We start from the raw sequence: 22,518 nt of genomic DNA on the forward strand, positions 1-22,518 counted from the left end.
AGGTCAGTCGCAGGCCTTTTCAGAGTTCAGACCTGAGAAGAACTCACTGCAAAGGATACTTATTCTCTCTGGCTCAATCTCTCTCTCTCTGGCTCAATCTCTCTCTCTCTGGCTCAATCTCTCTCTCTCTCTGGCTCAATCTCTCTCTCTCTCTCTGGCCCTCTCTCAATTCAATTCAATTCAACTTGCTTTATAAGCATTACGTAACAATGTACATATTTCCAAAGCTTACTTTGGATATTTACAATATTAAGATAATAAGAATCAAAATTGCCAACAGGACTACAGTAACAACAATAACCAAGGGTCAAAATAACCACATATTTAACAATAAGCATAGAGGACATGTGCAGGTTGGTTGGTCTGTCAGACACTGTCCCTCAACTTATGGCAGGCAGCAATGTCGAATTTGGGGAAATGACACTATCTAGTTGTTTTATATCTTTGACATTTTGTCAGGAAATGCAGCTCTGTCTCAGGTTCTGCTGTGGTGCAGTGGTTGCACAGCCTTTCCTCTACAGGGAGCCAGGTTTTCCTGTGTCTACCCTTCTCAATGGCAAGGCTGTGCTCACTGAGCCTGTACTTTGTCAAGGTTTTTCTAAGGTTTTGATCAGTAACCATGGTCAAATAGTTAGCCACGGTGTACTGTCGATTTAGGGCCAGACAGCACTGCATTTTGCTCTGTGCTTATGTTTCCCAATAAGCAATGTAGTTTTGTTTTGATTGTGTTGTAATTATTTTTATTCTGATTGATTGGATGTTCTGGTCCTGATGCTTCAGTGTGTTAGTAGAACAAGTTAGAACATATCACTCTCTCACTCTCCCACTCTCCCACTCTCTCACTCTCTCACTCTCTCACTCTCCCACTCTCTCACTCTCTCACTCTCCCACTCTCTCACTCTCCCACTCTCTCACTCTCCCACTCTCCCACTCTCCCACACCCTCACTCTCTCACTCTCACTCTCACTCTCTCACTCTCTCACTCTCCCACTCTCGGTCCCTGTAATCTATAACGAAGGCCTTTGAATTCACCACAACGTGTTAGGTAGTGGAATGGAGGGGTAGGGAGAAGTGCTACTTGACAGAGGGAGGATAATACACAGTGGCCCTGTTCAGGAGCCCTGCTCTCATTGCAGATAACTTCATGTTTCCCCTCCCGATGACATGCCAACCATTGCCCAATTTATTTAAGTAAGACATCCTGAAAGGTATGCATATCTGAGACAGAAACAACTTAATCTCAAATCTACCAGGCCACTTAAAAGATACACCCTCTTAAGATTCTAACAATTACTATTAACCAGTTAGAGCTCTAGGGGCGCTATTTCATTTTTGGATAAAAAACGTTCCCGTTTTAAGCGCGATATTTTGTCACGAAAAGATGCTCGACTATGCATATTCTTGACAGTTTTGGAAAGAAAACACTCTGAAGTTTCAGAATCTGCAAAGATTTTGTCTGTAAGTGCCCCAGAACTCATTCTACAGGCGAAACCAAGATGATGCATCAACCAGGAATTAGCAGAATTTCTGAAGCTCTGTTTTCCATTGTCTCCTTATATGGCTGTGATTGCGCAAGGAATGAGCCTACACTTTCTGTCGTTCGCCCAAGGTCTTAGCAGCATTGTGACGTATTTGTAGGCATATCATTGGAAGATTGACCATAAGAGACTACATTTTCCAAGTGTCCGCCTGGTGTCCTGCGTCGAATTCGGTGCGCAATTGCCAGCTGCTTCTACTTTACCATTTGATTCAGGGGAGAAAGCATGTGTCCAAGAACGATGTATCAATGAAGAGATATGTGAAAAACACCTTGATGATTGATTCTAAACAAAGTTTGCCATGTTTTCAGTCAATATTATGGAGTTAATTTGGAAAAAAGTTTGCGTTTTGAGGACTGAATTTATGGATTTTTTTTGGTAGCCAAATGTGATGTATAAAACGGAGCTATTTCTAATACACAAGGAATCTTTTTGGAAAAACTGAGCATCTGCTATCTAACTGAGAGTATCCTCATTGAAAACATCAGAAGTTCTTCAAAGGTAAATGATTTTATTTGAAGGTTTTTATGTTTTTGTTAATGTTGCGTGCTGGATGCTAACGCTAATGCTAACGCTAAATGCTAACGCGAAATGCTAACTCTAGCTAGCTACTTTTACACAAATGATTGTTTTCCTATGGTTGAGAAGCATATTTTGAAAATCTGAGATGACAGTGTTGTTTACAAAAGGCTAAGCTTGAGAGATGGCATATTTATTTCATTTCATTTGCGATTTTCATAAATAGTTAACGTTGTGTTATGCTAATGAGCTTGCTGATAGATTTACACAATCCTGGATACAGGGGTTTTTTCATAGCTAAACGTGACGCAGAAAACGGAGCGATTTGTCCTAAACAAATAATCTTTCAGGAAAAACTGAACATTTGCTATCTGAGAGTCTCCTCATTGAAAACATCTGAAGTTCTTCAAAGGTAAATGATTTTTTTGAATGCTTTTCTGTTTTTTTGTGTAAATGTTGCCAGCTGAATGCTAATGCTAAATGCTACGTTAGCCATCAATACTGTTACACAAATGCTTGTTTTGCAATGGTTGAGAAGCATATTTTGAAAATCTGAGATGACAGTGTTGTTAACAAAAGGCTAAGCTTGAGAGCTAGCATATTTATTTCATTTCATTTGCGATTTTCATGAATAGTTAACGTTGCGTTATGGTAATGAGCTTGAGTCTGTATTCACGAACCCGGATCCGGGATGGGGAGATCAGAAAGGTTAATACATGCTATATTCAAATAAGCCTCCAGGAATGTGGTTCATGGTATTAGCCATAACACATTAGGAAGCATCGCGAACACAGGGTGAGGAAGTAGCTCTGAGACTAAACTTAGCCAAACCAATTGATTCGGCTAATCTTCCCTGCAGGAAGTGCACTTGAAGGATTTCCTCTGACCGAATAGGTGGGTAAAAAAAAGGGACACAATGAGGCCGGAAACCAATTTGTTGTTGTAAGAGTTATACGTCTTAGTGGTTTGTCATATTGCTGCGGCAGAGCCAGCTCTACACGTTAAGATCAGCAGAAAGGAGCTGGAGTTGCCATCTGTTAGGGAGGAGTAGAGACCTGGTTAAGAAGTGAGGCCCCAGTGTAGCTGACATTATGGGGCCACAGCTTTAGGCTCTTACTGCTTACAGTAGCGCTCCAGAGACACAACTAAGTTCTGCATGTTCAGGGTTTACTTGGTGAATGCCTGTAAACCAGCGAAGGTTACTTACTTTACTTCATTCATATGAAGACAAAATACCAGTAAATCACTGATCCTTTTAGCCATAACCTTTAACCCTTACCTCAGCAGCAGGGATCCCTTCTGGTGGGCGGCACTGAAGAAGAACTTCCTGTTCTAGAGACACTTCCTTTCCCAGGGGTTCCTGGTCAAACGTCTTCCTGAGATCTGGAGGACAAAAATGGCAACCAACCATAAATAAACATGAACATATCCCTCACGTTCTACACATGATGTATGTAATAATGAGGATGCTGAATTATTTCACTGCTGTCTTTTGATTAAAAAAAAAGACAGAAGGTTTTAGACTGTCGTTCTCAGTGCGCAGCTAGCAAATACAGTACTGCATAGGGCCAATAGAGCAGTCTCTGTGAGAAATAAAGCTGGACTTCTCTTTCTCTCTTTCTGTCCTCTCATTGCACAGAGAGCCTGAAGAATCAGAGGTGGATGGCAGGGAGCTGCTGAGAAAGGGATCACTCTCCCTCCTCTAATAAAAAGCCACTAGTTCTCCAGTGTGTGAGCCTGATGGAGTAGGGCAGGACCGGGACCGGGGGGGCGTCATGCTACACTGGAACCCAAAGCTCATTAGATATATATCACCACCTGCTGGGATACGGTCTGGCAGAGGAGCTGCAGAAATAATATGGTGACGAGAAGGGAGAGAGAGAGAGAAAGAGGGAGGGAGCGAAAGAGAGAGAGAAAGAAAGAGATGGAGCGAGAGAGAGGGGGAGAGAGAGGGGGGGAGAAAGGGGGGAGTGAGAGAGAGGGGGAGAGAAAGGGGGGAGTGAGAGAGAGGGGGAGAGAGAGAGAGAGAGGGAGAGAGAGGGGGAGTGAGAGAGAGGGAGAGAGAGAGAGAGAGGGGGGGGAGTGAGAGAGAGAGGGAGAGCGAGAGGGAGATAGATTTGGAGAGGGAGAGAGATTTGGAGAGAGAGAGAGGGGGGGGAGAGAGAGAGAGAGGGGGAGAGAGAGAGGGGCATAAAGGGAGAGAGAGGGCTTGAGAGGAGAGAGATTTGGAGAGAGTGAGGGGGAGAGAGAGAGGGGGAGAGAGAGAGAGAGAGAGAGAGAGAGAAAGAGAGAGAGAGAGAGAGAGAGAGAGAGAGAGAGAGAGAGACTGGGCTTGAGGTAGATTGTGTAAGAGGAGGACAGGGGAAGGGAGCTGTAGCGCTACAATTGCTAGAGAACAGACTCAGTGGAGTATTAAGTACACACTCGTACTCCCAAACTCCAGTGACAGCACTTTCCACAGCCTGCAATGTCCCTGTTCTGCTTATCATTTTAACTGTCTGACACAGGAGCCCATTTAATCAAACCCAGTAACCACATTTAATGAATAGTCTAGAATAACATTGCTCCTGTACAAAACAACATGCTTCAGTTAATGTTGTAGTGTTTCTTTTTCTTTAAATCTGTAAACATTTTGTTGAGTACTGTGTGTGAATTTAAATGTACAGGCAGCTCGGCGAGAAATTTTTTGGGACACCAAGTTGTAGCCCATAGTATCAAAGAGCACACACACACACACACACACACACACACACACACACACACACACACACACACACACACACACACAAGTAACTCCCTGCCAGTGTGTAATCCCTGAGAATGGGCTGGAGGAGCTCACATGAAGCCAACTCTTGACTATCACTGTTAAACCAAGCATGGACCAGCCCTGCTTACAAAGCAAAGGAAGCCCAGAGCTGAAAGGTAAGCCAAGCTGGAAATCCCATATGCTCTGAAAGTACACTGTGTCTCTAGAAGTCAAGGGTTTCCTGTGGAGTTTCAACCCCTCAGCCACCCTCAGGGCAAAACCAAGAAGAAAAGCATATTTGTGCATTGTGAATGGAGTTATACATCAAACTCTCTTTATGTCAGTTTGTGAATAATGTAAATTAAATGGTATTCAGGTATTTCTGCTGTAGGGCCAGATGAGCATGCCATCAGAGTGACGTGGTAAGGTTGGACCCAGGTGCAGAGAAGAGACCAGATGAGGAATCAGTGGTTAAGGATACACATAATACTTTACTGAGAAACGGTAGCCGCAGGATCACAGTACACTGGAAAAAATAACAAACACTAAGTCTCAAACTCACTCAGATAACGAACGCACACGGTAAACAATTCAAGCTTCGGTAAAGGACCACAGAATCCTCATTCCACTGTGAAAGGACCGCCCAATTTTTCAGTTTTTGATTTGTTAAAAAAGTTTGAAATATCCAATAAATGTCGTTCCACTTCATGATTGTGTCCCACTTGTTGTTGATTCTTCACAAAAAAATACAGTTTTATATCTTTATGTTTGAAGCCTGAAATGTGGCAAAAGGTCACAAAGTTCAAGGGGGCCGAATACTTTCGCAAGGCACTGTAACTGCACAGCTCATCAGGGCCTCCCCCTGTCCTGGCGAGCTCTGGCGTTTCTAGTCAGCTCTGGGCAGGTAGCATGGAGATGGCAGAGACCTCCGCAGTAGAGGCAGCAACCTTCACTCCTGTGGGCTCAGACGGGTGCGACCCAGCTGCATTGGATACTCCATGCTGGGCTTGGTGGGCTTAGGGGGCTCAGGAAACCGGAATGCTGGAGTGGTGTCAAAAGGGCGCCGTCTCACCCGTTCCCGGATGAGGTTGTCAACCCTAATTGCCAGCGTTATCGGGGACTCGAGGTCCTCTCCCAGTTCCCGAGCGGCCAGTTCATCTTTGATGGTGTTAGACAGACCCTGATGGAAGCGGTAACCAGTGCCTCTGTATTCCACCCACTCTTGGCGGCGAGGGTGTGGAACTCAATGGCGAAGTCAGCCACTGGTCTGGCCCCTTGGCCGGGTGGTCGAAGAAGTGAAGGCTACTATGGATCCGCAAGATGGTGGCTGAGTTCCCACACCTCTGTTGCCTACGCCAGGACCTTGCCCGAGAGAAGAGAGAGGAAGTAGGCGATCATGGCCCGATCGGTATGGAACGAGGAGGACAGTAGCTCGAACACCAGAGAACACTGAGTGAGGAACCTCTTCCGGGTCTGCGTGATCTCTGCTGGGTCCATGTTGTGGCAAAAGCTTGCTGTGATGTGGTGAGGTTGGACCCAGATGCACATAATACTTTACTGAGAAACGGAAGCCGCAGGATCACAGTACACTGGAAAAAACAACAAACACTAAGTCTCAAACTCACTCAGGTAACGAACGCACACGGTAAACAATTCAAGCTTCTCCAAAGGACCACAGAAAACACATTTATTTTAACAAGGACATCTAGGAGTGACTCCAGCTGCGGAGCCATGAAGACCACCACGTAATTGTTTGAAGTCTCTAACAAAACCCGGATCCAGGATGTCCAGGGCAGGCACCCATGCCCGCTCCTCGGGACCCTAGCCCTCCCAGTCCACCAGGTACGGTAGGGTCCCTCGAACCCGACGAGCCTCCAAAAGATGCCGGACCGTGTCTCTAGAGCGGTCTCTGCCACCCTCTGGTGCCAGAAGGAACCATGATAATCAGTGAGCTAGTGGACAGACATAGTGGGTACTGGAAATAAGAAGGACTGTAAATTGACAGATTTACAACAGAATATTACCCTTCAGAAAGTCATAGACAGAGAGTCAAGGATAGTCGATGTGGTCGTGACGTTGTGAGAGAGAGCTATACTAATTTCTTTGGGTCAGAACTACTCTAAGCACCTCTCAGTCTCCATGGAAACCATCCGTTGGGGTAGTTAAGGGTTCCACCAACTTTTGTAGACAGATTCTGGAAGGACATAACATAGGGCTGTTACAGACATCTTGTGCGAACGTAAATTGCCGATTTATGGTTTTAGATGGCTTTAGCATTTAGTTTTTTGGATTCTGAAATAAAGGAGATCTGCTGACACGCAGATAAAGAAAATGTAAGCATCGACAGATGGATAGTGAAACGTCTTTTATGGAAGTAACCACAAAATGTTCCTCCCAGCTGGTTCAGAAATGGTCTCCTCATCACCATTGTAATTTGAGCAAAATAGAAACCACAAAGTGGAAAAGAGTGGATTTGATGCCTACATCCACACTATGTGACTGCTCCCCACTGGCATGTCTGAAACTGCTGCTGACACTGAGAGAGCGAGAGAGAGAGAGAGAGAGAGAGTGAGAGAGAGAGAGGGAGACAGAAAGAGAGGGAGACAGAGAGAGAGAGAGAGAGAGAGAGAGAGACAGAGAGAGAGAGAGAGACAGAGAGAGAGAAAGAGAGAGGGAGACAGAGAGAGAGAGGGAGACAGAGAGAGAGAGAGAGAGAGACAGAGAGAGAGAGAGAGAGAGAGACAGAGAGAGAGAGAGAGAGAGAGAGAGAGAGAGAGAGAGAGAGAGAGAGAGAGAGAGAGAGAGAGAGAGAGAGAGAGAGAGGGAATGCATTGGTTTGAGTGTGATCAAACCAATGCTATTAAAGAGTTGTGATGTTGGGCAGCAGGCTGGCAGGCCGGCATACTGTCAGACTGAAGGAGAGAGGAATGGCAAAAGAAGAATCACTCAGAAAGCTTCTGAAATGCCAATACTATAGTACAGCCATTGGCAGAGTTTGAATACAGAACTATGTAGACAATGGGGACTATTTTAAGGTGGCTGAGCATTTAACAACTCTCCAGTCATTCTCCATGGTGTAAGACTGTCCGGCAGACATTTGGAACTATCACAGAAGAAGTCTCAATTCCATGACATAAATATAACTCTCTGAGTCACTCAGTAGCCAGCCTGCTCTGGGATTTAAGGTTATAAATGATAATTATTTCTCTAGTCCGTACATAGTCTGTCCACCCATTTGATATTGAGTCCAAATGCCTCTTCCCAAAGCTGGACTTCAGCTGGTTTCAGTTAGAGGACTATCAAAAGAGAGAGAAGTCCAACTGGAATTGAAACAGTTTATTGATCATCTCACCACTCGACATCCCCTGCTGGAGGAGAAGAGCATAACTCTGAGATGTTCTCATAACAAAATACATTAGCACCAGACTTTAACCAAAACCCCGCTGTACACCATAACAGCCGGATCAGCACCAGGGACCAAATAGCCCTGAAACACAAATACTAGGAGAACTGAAGTTCCATTTCAACCTCATGTCTGTCTTTAGGAGCATATGGTGCATTTCAGTGTCATAAAATGCTGAAATGGAAAGTTTGCATTGAAAGCAATTTCCGTAAAGATCAAGTATGAAATTAAAAGATTGGATCGTGCGTATAAGATTGAGGGAAACGTATTCAGATATACAGTAGCTTTGGGGAATTTCGTCAGTATGCTGTTTTTTTTATCAGAGAGAGAGAGAGAGAAGTGTGTGTGTGTGTGTGAGAGAGAGAAATGGAGGAACAGAGAGTGAAATGAGTAGCTCCTGAGTGATATTTATGAACCGTGTCTCCTTCCTCTCTGTTCTCCTCCTCCTCCTCCTCCTCTCCCAGGCTCAGGAGATGTGGAGCTGGGTGAGCAGCAGGGTATAAGGCTGAGTAGACATTCCTGTGGGAGTCACACCATTCCCTGTTACACCACAGAAATACCTCTGCCTCCCCAGGCCTCCCTACAGGCCCCAGCTACCACCACATTTGACTGCCATTATGCTAAGTGCATGGTGTTTGGCTTCTTGTCCTGCGAAATTACAGAAGTCTCACAGTTATGGGTTATTTCGACGCATTCTCTCCCTCACTTAATAAACCTATAAACCCTGATGCAGATGTAAACTAGAGGACTGGCGACCAGAGAGAATTACCAAGGTGAAACTTAATTAGATGAATGTGAGCTTTACTAGTTTTGTGAAAAATAACAACGCCACAAACACATACAATTTCAGCTTCTAGGTTCAGTATAACGGGTTTAATTACCTAGGTCAATTGAAGGACATTTTTTGTTGGTTTTTCTGAGAAGTCATTCATTTCATTTGCTTGTGTACCCATTTCAGCGTCTCTATGGTGTTTAATGACGCTATCGAAATACCTCAAGAATGGTGGCAAGTCATTCTGAGGTCGCAACAAGTACAGAATGTCACAGTAAAGTTGCATAGGAATAAACCACCAGGTAGAACTATAAGCATCCCCTGACCTGTCGGTCAGGTCACAGGTATCTAGAGTAACCATGGAGAGGAAAGTGGAGTCAGGTAAATCACTGGCCAATGAGAGTCCATGTCATTTTAGCAGAAGGGAAACGTGGGCTGCAATACATCACAATAACACACACCCAAACAGTCACGAACGTACCACAAATCACAGTGGGGGGGAAAGAATACTCCGGGTCCACAGAGGACAGCCTTTATGACACCACCCGCCTCACAGTGTTAAAATTGATCACTGTACATGCCCCCCCCCCCCACCACCACCACCTGAATTTATCAGCCCTGAGTGTTACTTAGCCCCTGATTAAACCATCTGTTTAAGGAGGGGAGGGAGGGGGGGAAGGGGGGGAACTAGTCCAGAGTTTCCATTAGTCTCCAGAGGGACTGTGGCTATCTATGAGGTGGCCTGGGTCTGCCAGGAAGCCCAGGAGAGAGAGGAGCTACAGTAATCCATTCAGGACAATCTAATAGCGGGGCAAGAGGGATCCATTCTAATAGCAGAGCGAGAGGGATCCATTCTGATAGCAGAGCAAGAGGGATCCATTCTGATAGCAGAGCAAGAGGGATCCATTCTGATAGCAGAGCAAGAGGGATCCATTCTGATAGCAGAGCAAGAGGGATCCATTCTGATAGCAGAGGAAGAAGGATCCATTCTAATAGCAGAGGAAGAAGGATCCATTCTGATAGCAGAGGAAGAAGGATCCATTCTGATAGCAGAGCAAGAGGGATCCATTCTGATAGCAGAGGAAGAAGGATCCATTCTAATAGCAGAGGAAGAGGGATACATTCTAATAGCAGAGCAAGAGGGATCCATTCTGATAGCAGAGGAAGAAGGATCCATTCTAATAGCAGAGGAAGAGGGATCCATTCTAATAGCAGAGGAAGAGGGATCCATTCTAATAGCAGAGGAAGAAGGATCCATTCTAATAGCAGAGGAAGAAGGATCCATTCTAATAGCAGAGGAAGAAGGATCCATTCTAATAGCAGAACAAGGGGGATCCATTCTAATAGCAGAACAAGGGGGATCCATTCTAATAGCAGAGGAAGAAAGATCCATTCTAATAGCATAGCAAGAAGGATCCATTCTAATAGCAGAACAAGGGGGATCCATTCTAATAGCAGAGGAAGAAGGATCCATTCTAATAGCAGAGCAGGAGGGATCCATTCGAATAGCAGAACAAGGGGGATCCATTCTAATAGCAGAACAAGGGGGATCCATTCTAATAGCAGAACAAGGGGGATCCATTCTAATAGCAGAACAAGGGGGATCCATTCTAATAGCAGAACAAGGGGGATCCATTATAATAGCAGAACAAGGGGGATCCATTCTAATAGCAGAGCAAGGGGGATCCATTCTAATAGCAGAGCAATGGGAATCCATTCTAATAGCAGAGGAAGAAGGATCCATTCTAATAGCAGAGCAAGAGGGATCCATTCTAATAGCAGAGGAAGAAGGATCCATTCTAATAGCAGAGGAAGAAGGATCCATTCTAATAGCAGAGCAAGAAGGATCCATTCTAATAGCAGAGGAAGAAGGATCCATTCTAATAGCAGAGCAAGAAGGATCCATTCTAATAGCAGAGCAAGAAGGATCCATTCTAATAGCAGAGCAAGAAGGATCAATTCTAATAGCAGAGGAAGAAGGATCCATTCTAATAGCAGAGGAAGAAGGATCCATTCTAATAGCAGAGGAAGAAGGATCCATTCTAATAGCAGAGCAGGAGGGATCCATTCGAATAGCAGAACAAGGGGGATCCATTCTAATAGCAGAACAAGGGGGATCCATTCTAATAGCAGAACAAGGGGGATCCATTCTAATAGCAGAACAAGGGGGATCCATTCTAATTGCAGAACAAGGGGGATCCATTATAATAGCAGAACAAGGGGGATCCATTCTAATAGCAGAGCAAGGGGGATCCATTCTAATAGCAGAGCAATGGGAATCCATTCTAATAGCAGAGGAAGAAGGATCCATTCTAATAGCAGAGCAAGAGGGATCCATTCTAATAGCAGAGGAAGAAGGATCCATTCTAATAGCAGAGGAAGAAGGATCCATTCTAATAGCAGAGCAAGAAGGATCCATTCTAATAGCAGAGGAAGAAGGATCCATTCTAATAGCAGAGCAAGAAGGATCAATTCTAATAGCAGAGGAAGAAGGATCCATTCTAATAGCAGAGCAAGAAGGATCCATTCTAATAGCAGAGGAAGAAGGATCCATTCTAATAGCAGAGGAAGAAGGATCCATTCTAATAGCAGAGCAAGAAGGATCCATTCTAATAGCAGAGCAAGAAGGATCCATTCTAATAGCAGAGCAAGAAGGATCAATTCTAATAGCAGAGGAAGAAGGATCCATTCTAATAGCAGAGCAAGAAGGATCCATTCTAATAGCAGAGGAAGAAGGATCCATTCTAATAGCAGAGCAAGAAGGATCAATTCTAATAGCAGAGGAAGAAGGATCCATTCTAATAGCAGAGGAAGAAGGATCCATTCTAATAGCGGAGGAAGAAGGATCCATTCTAATAGCAGAGGAAGAGGGATCCATTCTAATAGCAGAGGAAGAAGGATCCATTCTAATAGCAGAGGAAGAAGGATCCATTCTAATAGCAGAGGAAGAAGGATCCATTCTAATAGCAGAGGAAGAAGGATCCATTCTAATAGCAGAGGAAGAAGGATCCAGTCTAATAGCAGAGGAAGAAGGATCCATTCTAATAGCAGAGGAAGAAGGATCCATTCTAATAGCAGAGGAAGAAGGGATCCATTTTAATAGCAGAGGAAGAAGGATCCATTCTGATTTGAAGGAAAGGTTAGCCCTGGCAGGCTGCTGATCATGGCTGATTATGTGGAGGTGGAGGCATTGGCGGACTTACCATTAGGCAGAAGAGGCAATTGCCTCAGGCCTCACATCATCAAGGGGCCTCATGAGCTGGGCATTAACTTTGTTTTGCTCCATTCGAGGTAAAATAAATAAATGAATACAAAAAAATCCCCATCAAAATCTGTCTGTTTAAGCTCGAGATATCTGTCGGCATGGGCTCAATGCACTGCATCTGCAGAGGGCAGAGCTACAGTACAGAGCTACAGTACAGAGCTACAGTACAGAGCTACAGTACAGAGCTACAGTACAGTCAGGGGTGTTTGTCAGACTGTCTCGAAAATGGTTCTCTCACGAACACGTCTGTAGTGTCCAAATGGTTTGGCCTACAAAATGAATATGACCCCTCTAAGGAAATATGAGACTCTCACGAACACAATGGTGTTCTCCATTTTTCTCTACAGGACTCGTCTGAAAGTAACCCGGTACTGGCCCGAAAGATATATAGAAGTGAATCGGGAATTTGCACATAAAAGGTATACAGGTAATTCCATGGTAAAAAAATATTTGAGGTATTTTTCTGTTTTTCAATATATGTTGGTGCACTGTTGCACATACGACACTAATATAGTGAGCACTATTGGAGCTGCGCCCAAAAAACGCCATTTGATTGGTTTGACGTGTAGCGAGATGTCACTGATTTACCTACTTAGCTATTTCTCTGCTGTGAACTTCCCCAGGCTTACCCGTATTAGGGGAGCCTGGTTGTCGACGAGGCTAGCTTACAAGAAACTCAGACTGGCCCCTGCAGGGGGCCTCTGAATCACTAAGTCCACCCATAGGTGGAGCTGAAGGTGGAAGTAGAGGTGGAGGTGGAACAGCTAATGATGTGGAGGTAGAGGTAGAGGTGGAGAGCAACGGGGGAACTCTGTGGAGAGACTGCAGGGGACTACTCCATCAGTCAGTGGCTGGCCTGGCCTGGCATACCAACACAGGTAGCCTACGGCTAAAGTAAGGTGGAAGACAGAGCTGGTAAGATGAGAGCAACTGAACTGGCCTTGAAGCTATGTGCAATGGGCCCAGGCTTGTGACTTTAGTAGGACTGTATAGGCAGTCTTAACTGATGAGTAGTAACAGAGGTACAAGCTCAGTTCTTTCTCAGAAACCTAGTTGTGTGTTATCCTGACAGGGTCCCTGAAAGGCTTTAGTTGCGGGCCCTCTGACACCCGTCACAATGGACATCGAAGCACTAAGTGTCCCCAAACTGGATTCAGGCGTAATCGTAAAAGAGTACATGTAAATCTGTCTCCCTACATTTAGTATGATATGTTACATTTCGTATAGTATGTATTCATTTGTGTATGTCCATCGCCCATTTCGTTATGAATTACAATTCACATGATATGTTACGAATTGCAATTCGTACAGTATGTTACGTATTTGCAATATGTATCATAACAACACATTTCTATTTGTTGTTGCTACCGTTAGCTGGGTGGCTAACGTTGGCTAGGTTAGGGGTGAAGATTTAGGTTAAAGGGTTAAGGTTAGGGTTAAGGGAAAGGTTAGTAACATGCTAAGTAGTTGTAAAGTAGCTCAAAAGAAGTAAGTAGTTGCAAAGTTGCTAGTTAGCTAAAATGCTAAAGGTGTCCGTGATAAGATTCGTTATATGGCGTGATACGCCTACCCTTCCACCCCGACCTTCCCTCTTCCGTTTTTTCCTTAAGTAACCTTCTGTCTTATGTAACCATACCCAATGTAACATATCATACTAATTTGAGTGTCTGAGATGTACATTTACTATGTTACGTCTAGTCTATGAGACCAGGTTGGTGTCCGAGAGACCTCTGTCACTCTATTAGGGAAAAAGAAAGACTGGACACAACATAGGCGGAAGTCAGAAATGCATAGGGTTCTGAAGATTGAAGCCCTGTGGCTCAGAGAAGATAAAGCGGGGAAAGATGTGTAAAAAGTAAATTGATCACTCAACAACCGAAAGACATACAAATACTCAGTTCTCTCTCTCACTCTGCCTTAGAGTTTCCACTTCCCTTCATGTTTTGATTGCCACATCCTTCGGGTGAAATAAAAATGGTTTAAGCACGGGTGAGGAAATAAGCGTGTTGTTGCTGAAAGACTTGTTTATATTTGGTATACTTGCCAGTCAAATTACTAACATAAGAAAAGGGAATTTGAGGACCACCAACAAATCAACGGAAACGTTGGCAGAAACATGTATTTTATCCTTTCTACTTCATGTATACAACCCTCCCTGTCTCTGTTTCTCTCCATTTATACAGAATGTGACTGGAGTTTATGGGCTGTTTTAAGGGCCATTAGTTGTGAGAGCCCTTTCTTGACTGCCTGACAAACTGTTTCTGTTGTACATGCATGAGAATGTATCTGAACTCTCAGTGGCTTCTTTGACTGTCAGGACAAGGGATGGGGACAGGAATGGGTCCCAGTATGGGGACAGAGTTGAGGGGTTACAAAGGGGATATGGGTGAAGGGTTCATGGGTACTTACAGGCGATGCGGACGTGGGCCTTGCGGCTCTTGGTGGTCCCTGCAGAGCTCCAGGCTACACACTGACACCAGAAGTCCTCTGGCCCAAACAACTCCTCCACTTGCTGCCTTGTGATCTCAATACTGGCTTCTCGCACCACCAAGCCTGTGGAGGGGTGAGAGGGGGAGAGGGAGAGAGAGTCAGTACACCGGATCTACAGTATGCAGAGGTAGAACCAACACTAGCCTTGGGTAGAGAGAGGGGAAATTCAGAAGACGGAGCCAAAGCAATTTGAGGGAAATAATAGCTTAATCAAGTGAAATGAATGTTGCCCTCCCTGAGCATGGGCCTGAGAGGCGAGTGTGCCAGCAGCACAATCTAAAGCTTCATTAAGAGGTTGTCAATGGTAACCTTTCACATCTGGGAAAGGAAAAGAGAGGAAAGAAGAGGATGACACTAATACCAGATCCAAACAGATACAGATGTACCAATTCAAAAGGCCACAAACCACAACACCGCTCCTCCATTTAATATTAATACAGTTAAATGATCCATTGCATCGCATCTCAAAATCAGTCCACTGTCAAGACGGCTGCTTCTGGCGGCTGTTTGGCAATGGGTATCCCTGTGTGCTCTGTGCTGTGGGAGTTAGCCTGGCCCATATTGTGGTGAGTTGCAGTGGGATTGAGTTGTTCAGGTCCGGGGCTGTGCATGGGCCTGTGGGGGGAGGAAGCCTAGCAGTCTGATCAGCGTCATGGCTAACACAATCCTGTTTGCTAACTCCTCTGATTACTGCTCATCTGGGTGCCAGGGCCCAAACAAACAAATCAGCCCTGAAACAAACCCCTCTACCCACTGCACAGCTGCCCCTTCAGCTCAGATTACTGGGATAATGCTGTGTGTACTGTGTGTGTGTGTGTGTGTGTGTGTGTGTGTGTGCGTGTGTGCGTGCGTTTGTGCGTGTGATCGCGCGTGTGTGTATAGCTGGAAGTGCCAGGCTGCTTGGCACTGAGTATTCATGGATGATTCTTTGGTTTCTCAGCCCCTCATCCTTTTATCTTCTAATGTATTACTGAGAGGATTAGACAGAATGGAGGTGGAGGATCTGACAGTTCTCTGACAGGAGAAACTTAGCAGCACAAACATTCAATACACACAGCAATCTATCTATAGACAGATAGAGAGGAGTCCTATGGCAACAGCCATACACCATAAATAACAAACAATGCAGTTGACAGTCTGCCGTATAAACTTTAGCTAACAGAACTATTGATCCACAGTGTTGGGGAGAGAGACAGAGAGAGAGAGAGAGACAAAGAGAGAGAGAGAGGGAGAGAGAGAATCTGAAGTCAAATGTCTAGTATTTGCTGCTGATCTGGTGCTTCTGTCCCTAATCAAGGAGGGTCTACAGCAGCACATAGATATTCTGCACAGATTCTGTCAGACCTGGTCCCTGACAGTAAATCTCAGTAAGACAAAAATAATGGTGTTCCAAAAAAGGTCCAGTTGCCAGGACCAGAAATAGAAATTCCATCTAGACACCTTTGCCCCAGAGCACACAAGAAACTATACATACCTCGGCCTAATTCGACATACCAATTAGGATCTGGCTAAAAATACTTGAATCAGTTATCGAACCCATTGCCCTTCATGGTTGTGAGGTCTGGGGTCCGCTCACCAACCAAGAATTCACAAAATAGGACAAACACCAAATTGAGACAAATTTGGTGTATAATATCCTCTGTGTACAACGTAAAAATAAAAAAAAATGCAGGGCAGAATCAGGCCGATACCCATTAATGATCAAAATCCAGAAAAGAGCTGTTCAATTCTACAACCATCTAAAAGGAAGCGATTCCCAAACCTTCCATAACAAAGCCATCACCTACAGAGAGATGAACCTGGAGAAGAGTCCCCTATGCAAGCTGGTCCTGGGGCTCTGTTCACAAACAAACCCCATAGAGCCTCAGGACAGCAACACAATTAGACCCAACCAAATCATGAGAAAACAAAAAGATAATTACTTGACACATTGGAAAGAATGTACAAAAAAAACAGAGCAAACTAGAATGCTATTTGGCCCAAAACAGAGAATACACAGTGGCAAAATACCTGGCCACTGTGACTGACCCAAACTTAAGGAAAGCTTTGACTATGTACAGACTCAGTGAGCATAGCCTTGCTATTGAGAAAGGCCGCCGTAGGCAGACCTGGCTCTCAAGAGAAGACAGGCTATGTGCACACTGCCCACAAAATGAGGTGAAAACTGAGCTGCGCTTCCTAACCTCCTCCTAATATGACCATATTAGAGACACACATTTCCCTCAGAATACACAGACACACAAAGAATTCGAAAACAAACCAAATGTTGATAAACTCCCATATCTATTGGGTGAAATACCACAGTGCCATATCACAGCAGCAATATTTTGACCTGTTGTCACCAGAAAAGGGCAACCAGTGAAAAACAAACACCAGTGTAAATACAACCCATATCTATGTTCATGTATTTTCCCTTCTGTACTTTAACTATTTGCACATCATTTGACATTTGAAATGTCTTTATTCTTTTGGAACTATTGTGGGTGTAATGTTTACTGTTCATTTTCATTGTTTATTTCACTTTTGTTTATTATTTACTTCACTTGCTTTGGCAATGTTAACATATGTTTCCCATGCCAATAAAACCCTTATAATTGAGAGAGAGAGAGAGTAGAGCTGTGTTGTAATAAGGTTGGGGGCAGAGAGAGCAGACTGAGCCAGAGAGTCACTTTATAATCCACCATGCAAACTGCTCCTCTGCCTCCTCTCCTCCCATCTCCCCTCTGGCCTCACCTCATGTGCCCTCTACACCTCCCTGTCAAACTCTCTTCTCCTAACAAACATGTTGAGCTGGGGTTAACAGCCAACCCCACCACTCTCCACTGAATTCGGTTAGAGACTAGAGGAGCGTAAGGTAGGGTCATTTGATAGGTAGATGTTTGGTGGGTTTTATCCCCTATGATAACTACCGTAAAACTTGAATGTAACGCAGAGGTTCAAATAGCCACCTGTCCCTTTTAACACGTTTCAAATAAATGCGTGTTCTGACCTTAGTTCTGTTGTTATGTTTATGTTATGTTTTAGTATGGTCAGGGTGTGAGTCGGGTGGGTTGTCTATGTTCCTTTTTCTATGATTTGGTATTTCTGTGTTTGGCCTGCTATGGTTCTCAATCAGAGGCAGCTGTCAATCGTTGTCCCTGATTGAGAACCATACTTAGGTAGCCTGGTTTCACCCTTTGAGTTGTGGGTTGATTATTTTCTGTTCAGTGTTTTTGTATTCACCGTTCAGGACTTTTTCGTTCTCGTTATTTTGTTTTGTGTTTATGATAATAAATGATCAATATGGACACTTACCACGCTGCGCATTGGTCCTCCTCTTCTTCCACCAACAACGGCCGTTACAGAGAGTAAATTACTTGTTTACGAGGTTACCATGAATGACCATTAATTGTTTACAAAGGTTTGATGTTTGATTTGTTACATTCAATTATTCAGTAATGGCTCAAAATATTGTGGCAATCGTCCGTTTCTATCGCCAGTAAGAAACTGTTAGACATTAGCTGCTAACAGCTGAGAACTGCTAGCTAACTGCCAAGCACAAAAACAGTCAACAAATTTGGGAGTACAGATAGGAGAATAATTATTGTCAAGGAAAATGTTTTTTTTTCTCGAAAGACAAAAGAAACGTGACACAGTGTATGAATGATAACACATTAGTGCAGGAAATGAAGAAATTTATTAAAAATGCTGGAAGTGAATGCTGGAATTCAACAATTAACTATGCAAATGACTATGCAAATGCTATGTGCATTAAAGAAATAGAGGCCTGGCTCAAATAGAAGCCTGTCTCTAATCAGCAACTGTTGTGTTCAATGATTTAAGCAAATAATGGCCGGGCTATTAATTGGACTTTTACGGTGCCCTATTTCCCCATACACTCCCATCCATTACTGTAAGAATCCTCCTGAGCTGTGCACCTCTCTGTTTTCTCAACTCTTTTTCTCCGGAGCGTACGGGTAGCCTCTAAATGAAGAGGAGGAGAGAGGAGAGAGAAGAGGAAAACACATGGCTGATTCCTTCAGGTTCAGGAGCTTTAGGAGTCTCTTTGTACAGACACACAGACACCCAGCACACTGACGTCGTACACAACAGCTTAGCACTCATACAACATTTACACTGTGGGCCGACAGGCAGGCAGAGAGAGAGGCAAAGCTACCGCCATTCTGGCAGCAAATACGGCGTGTGTGTGTGAACGTGCCTTTGTGAGTCCTTGAACCTCTCTTTAGGTGTGTGTGTGTGCACGCACAGGTGTGTGCCTGCGTGTGTGTACAGGAGCGTGTACGAGCCTTTGCGTGTGCATTTGAATGTGTGTGTATGTGCCAGTGGGTGCCGACGTCTGTGAGTTTCTGTGTGTGTGGGAATGAGAGAGAGAGAGAGAGAGAGAGAGAGAGAGAGAGAGAGAGAGAGAGAGAGAGAGAGAGAGAGAGAGAGAGAGAGAGAGAGAGAGAGCTACTGTACAGAGATTTAGAGAGATGGGTCACGGGTCAGGAAGTTGGGAGAATATCACACAGAGTAGCAGAGTGGAAATCAATAGGGGTAACTATAAAAAGGGCCCGTATTCTCCATGGCCGGAAAGTGTGGCAGAATAAGTAGTATGTAAGAACCCAGTAGTGCCTGCCTCTGAGGAAGGCTTTAGTGTCCACACAGAACAGGCGGCATCCATATGTTGATATTTAGACTGAGTAAGTAAAGACACCGACATATCTACGTCAATTCGCCATGTCCAGTCAAGACAATCAGGAATTGTAGCGCTGAGTCAGAATAGACTGACATACTGGACTCGTCTTTACAGCAATCACCATGTCCAGTCAACAAGATAGCCGGCTACCACCCGGTACTCAACCCTGAACCTTAGAGAATGCTGCCCTATGTACATGTGCATCCTGTTTTACCCACTTTATATGTACAGTGCCTTGCAAAAGTATTCGGCCCCCTTGAACTTTGCGACCTTTTGCCACATTTCAGGCTTCAAACAAAGATATAAAATTGTATTTTTTTGTGAAGAATCAACAACAAGTGGGACACAGTCATGAAGTGGAACGACATTTATTGGATATTTCAAACTTTTTTAACAAATCAAAAACTGAAAAATTGGGCGTGCAAAATTATTCAGCCCCTTTACTTTCAGTGCAGCAAACTCTCTCCAGAAGTTCAGTGAGGATCTCTGAATGATCCAATGTTGACCTAAATGACTAATGATGATAAATACAATCCACCTGTGTGTAATCAAGTCTCCGTATAAATGCACCTGCACTGTGATAATCTCAGAGGTCCGTCAAAAGCGCAGAGAGCATCATGAAGAACAAGGAACACACCCGGCAGGTCCGAGATACTGTTGTGAAGAAGTTTAAAGCCGGATTTGGATAGAAAAAGATTTCCCAAGCTTTAAACATCCCAAGGAGCACTGTGCAAGCAATAATATTGAAATGGAAGGAGTATCAGACCACTGCAAATCTACCAAGACCTGGCCGTCCCTCTAAACTTTCAGCTCATACAAGGAGAGGACTGATCAGAGATGCAGCTAAGAGGCCCATGATCACTCTGGATGAACTGCAGAGATCTACAGCTGAGGTGGGAGACTCTGTCCATAGGACAACAATCAGTCGTATATTGCACAAATCTGGCCTTTATGGAAGAGTGGCAAGAAGAAAGCCATTTCTTAAAGATATCCATAAAAAGTGTAGTTTAAAGTTTGCCACAAGCCACCTGGGAGACACACCAAACATGTGGAAGAAGGTGCTCTGGTCAGATGAAACCAAAATTGAACTTTTTGGCAACAATGCAAAACTTTATGTTTGGCGTAAAAGTAACACAGCTGAACACACCATCCCCACTGTCAAACATGGTGGTGGCAGCATCATGGTTTGGGCCTGCTTTTCTTCAGCAGGGACAGGGAAGATGGTTAAAAATGAATGGGAAGATGGATGGAGCCAAATACAGGACCATTCTGGAAGAAAACCTGATGGAGTCTGCAAAAGACCTGAGACTGGGACGGAGATTTGTCTTCCAACAAGACAATGATCCAAAACATAAAGCAAAATCTACAATGGAATGGTTCAAAAATAAACATATCCAGGTGTTAGAATGGCCAAGTCAAAGTCCAGACCTGAATCCAATCGAGAATCTGTGGAAAGAACTGAAAACTGCTGTTCACAAATGCTCTCCATCCAACCTCACTGAGCTCGAGCTGTTTTGCAAGGAGGAATGGGAAAAAATGTCAGTCTCTCGATGTGCAAAACTGATAGAGACATACCCCAAGCGACTTACAGCTGTAATCGCAGCAAAAGGTGGCGCTACAAAGTATTAACTCAAGGGGGCTGAATAATTTTGCAAAGTTCAAGGGGGCCGAATACTTTCGCAAGGCACTGTACATACTGTATTCTAGCCAAGGCTCATCCTACATAACTACTATTGTACACACCTTTTCTATTCATATACTGTCTATATACTGTCCATATACTGTCTATATACTGTCCATATACTGTCTATATACTGTCTATATACTGTCCATATACTGTCCATATACTGTCCATATACTGTCTATATACTGTCCATATACTGTCTATATACTGTCTATATACTGTCCATATACTGTCCATATACTGTCTATATACTGTCCATATACTGTCTATATACTGTCCATATACTGTCTATATACTGTCCATATACTGTCCATATACTGTCCATATACTGTCTATATACTGTCCATATACTGTCCATATACTGTCTATATACTGTCTATATACTGTCCATATACTGTCCATATACTGTCTATATACTGTCTATATACTGTCTATATACTGTCTATATACTGTCTATATACTGTCCATATACTGTCCATATACTGTCCATATACTGTCCATATACTGTCTATATACTGTCCATATACTGTCCATATACTGTCTATATACTGTCTATATACTGTCCATATACTGTCCATATACTGTCTATATACTGTCCATATACTGTCTATATACTGTCTATATACTGTCCATATACTGTCCATATACTGTCCATATACTGTCTATACATACACCATGCACATACATTTACATCCTGGGCTCTGGTCTGGAAGCCACATTCCTGCAATTCTATGTATTTAAATACTGTATATTTAAATACTGTATTCTCAATGTGATATCCAAAGGATAATGTGATATCCAAAGGATAATGTGATATCCAAAGGATAATGTGATATCCAAAGGACAATGTGATATCCAAAGGATAATGTGATATCCAAAGGACAATGTGATATCCAAAGGATAATGTGATATCCAAAGGATAATGTGATATCCAAAGGATAATGTGATATCCAAAGGACAATGTGATATCCAAAGGACAATGTGATATCCAAAGGACAATGTGATATCCAAAGGACAATGTGATATCCAAAGGACAATGTGATATCCAAAGGACAATGTGATATCCAAAGGACAATGTGATATCCAAAGGACAATGTGATATCCAAAGGACAATGTGATATCCAAAGGATAATGTGATATTCAAAGGACAATGTGATATGCAAAGGACAATGTGATATCCAAAGGACAATGTGATATCCAAAGGACAATGTGATATTCAAAGGACAATGTGATATCCAAAGGACAATGTGATATCCAAAGGACAATGTGATATGCAAACGGGAAGCTGCTTATCTGTCTCCTTTGTGAATCATTGTGACCACTACTAAAGCAAGCTCTATGCCTCATCTTTCTAGTGACATCAGACGCGACTGAGATCAGGGGGCGAGATTAACAGTTAGGCTCGGAGATCAGATAGTGACCT

The 22,518-nt window shown here is 43.7% G+C and overlaps 1 protein-coding gene across 2 annotated transcripts in view; it reads right to left on the reverse strand.

The window, feature by feature from the left end:
* Positions 1-22,518, reverse strand: part of unc5cb (unc-5 netrin receptor Cb) — a 183,699-nt gene that overhangs the window by 58,196 nt on the left and 102,985 nt on the right. For both annotated transcript variants that reach the window (XM_090234782.1, XM_090234781.1), the window contains exons 3-4: positions 14,653-14,796; positions 3,337-3,440 (exon numbers count right to left, since the gene is read on the reverse strand). In XM_090234782.1, the coding sequence (XP_090090908.1) occupies positions 3,337-3,440; positions 14,653-14,796 (248 nt within the window). The remainder of the gene's footprint in view (positions 1-3,336; positions 3,441-14,652; positions 14,797-22,518) is intronic.

Source organism: Oncorhynchus mykiss, chromosome 5, assembly GCF_057628025.1.
Source record: "Oncorhynchus mykiss isolate SJ-2025 chromosome 5, ASM5762802v1, whole genome shotgun sequence".
NCBI lineage: Eukaryota > Metazoa > Chordata > Actinopteri > Salmoniformes > Salmonidae > Oncorhynchus > Oncorhynchus mykiss.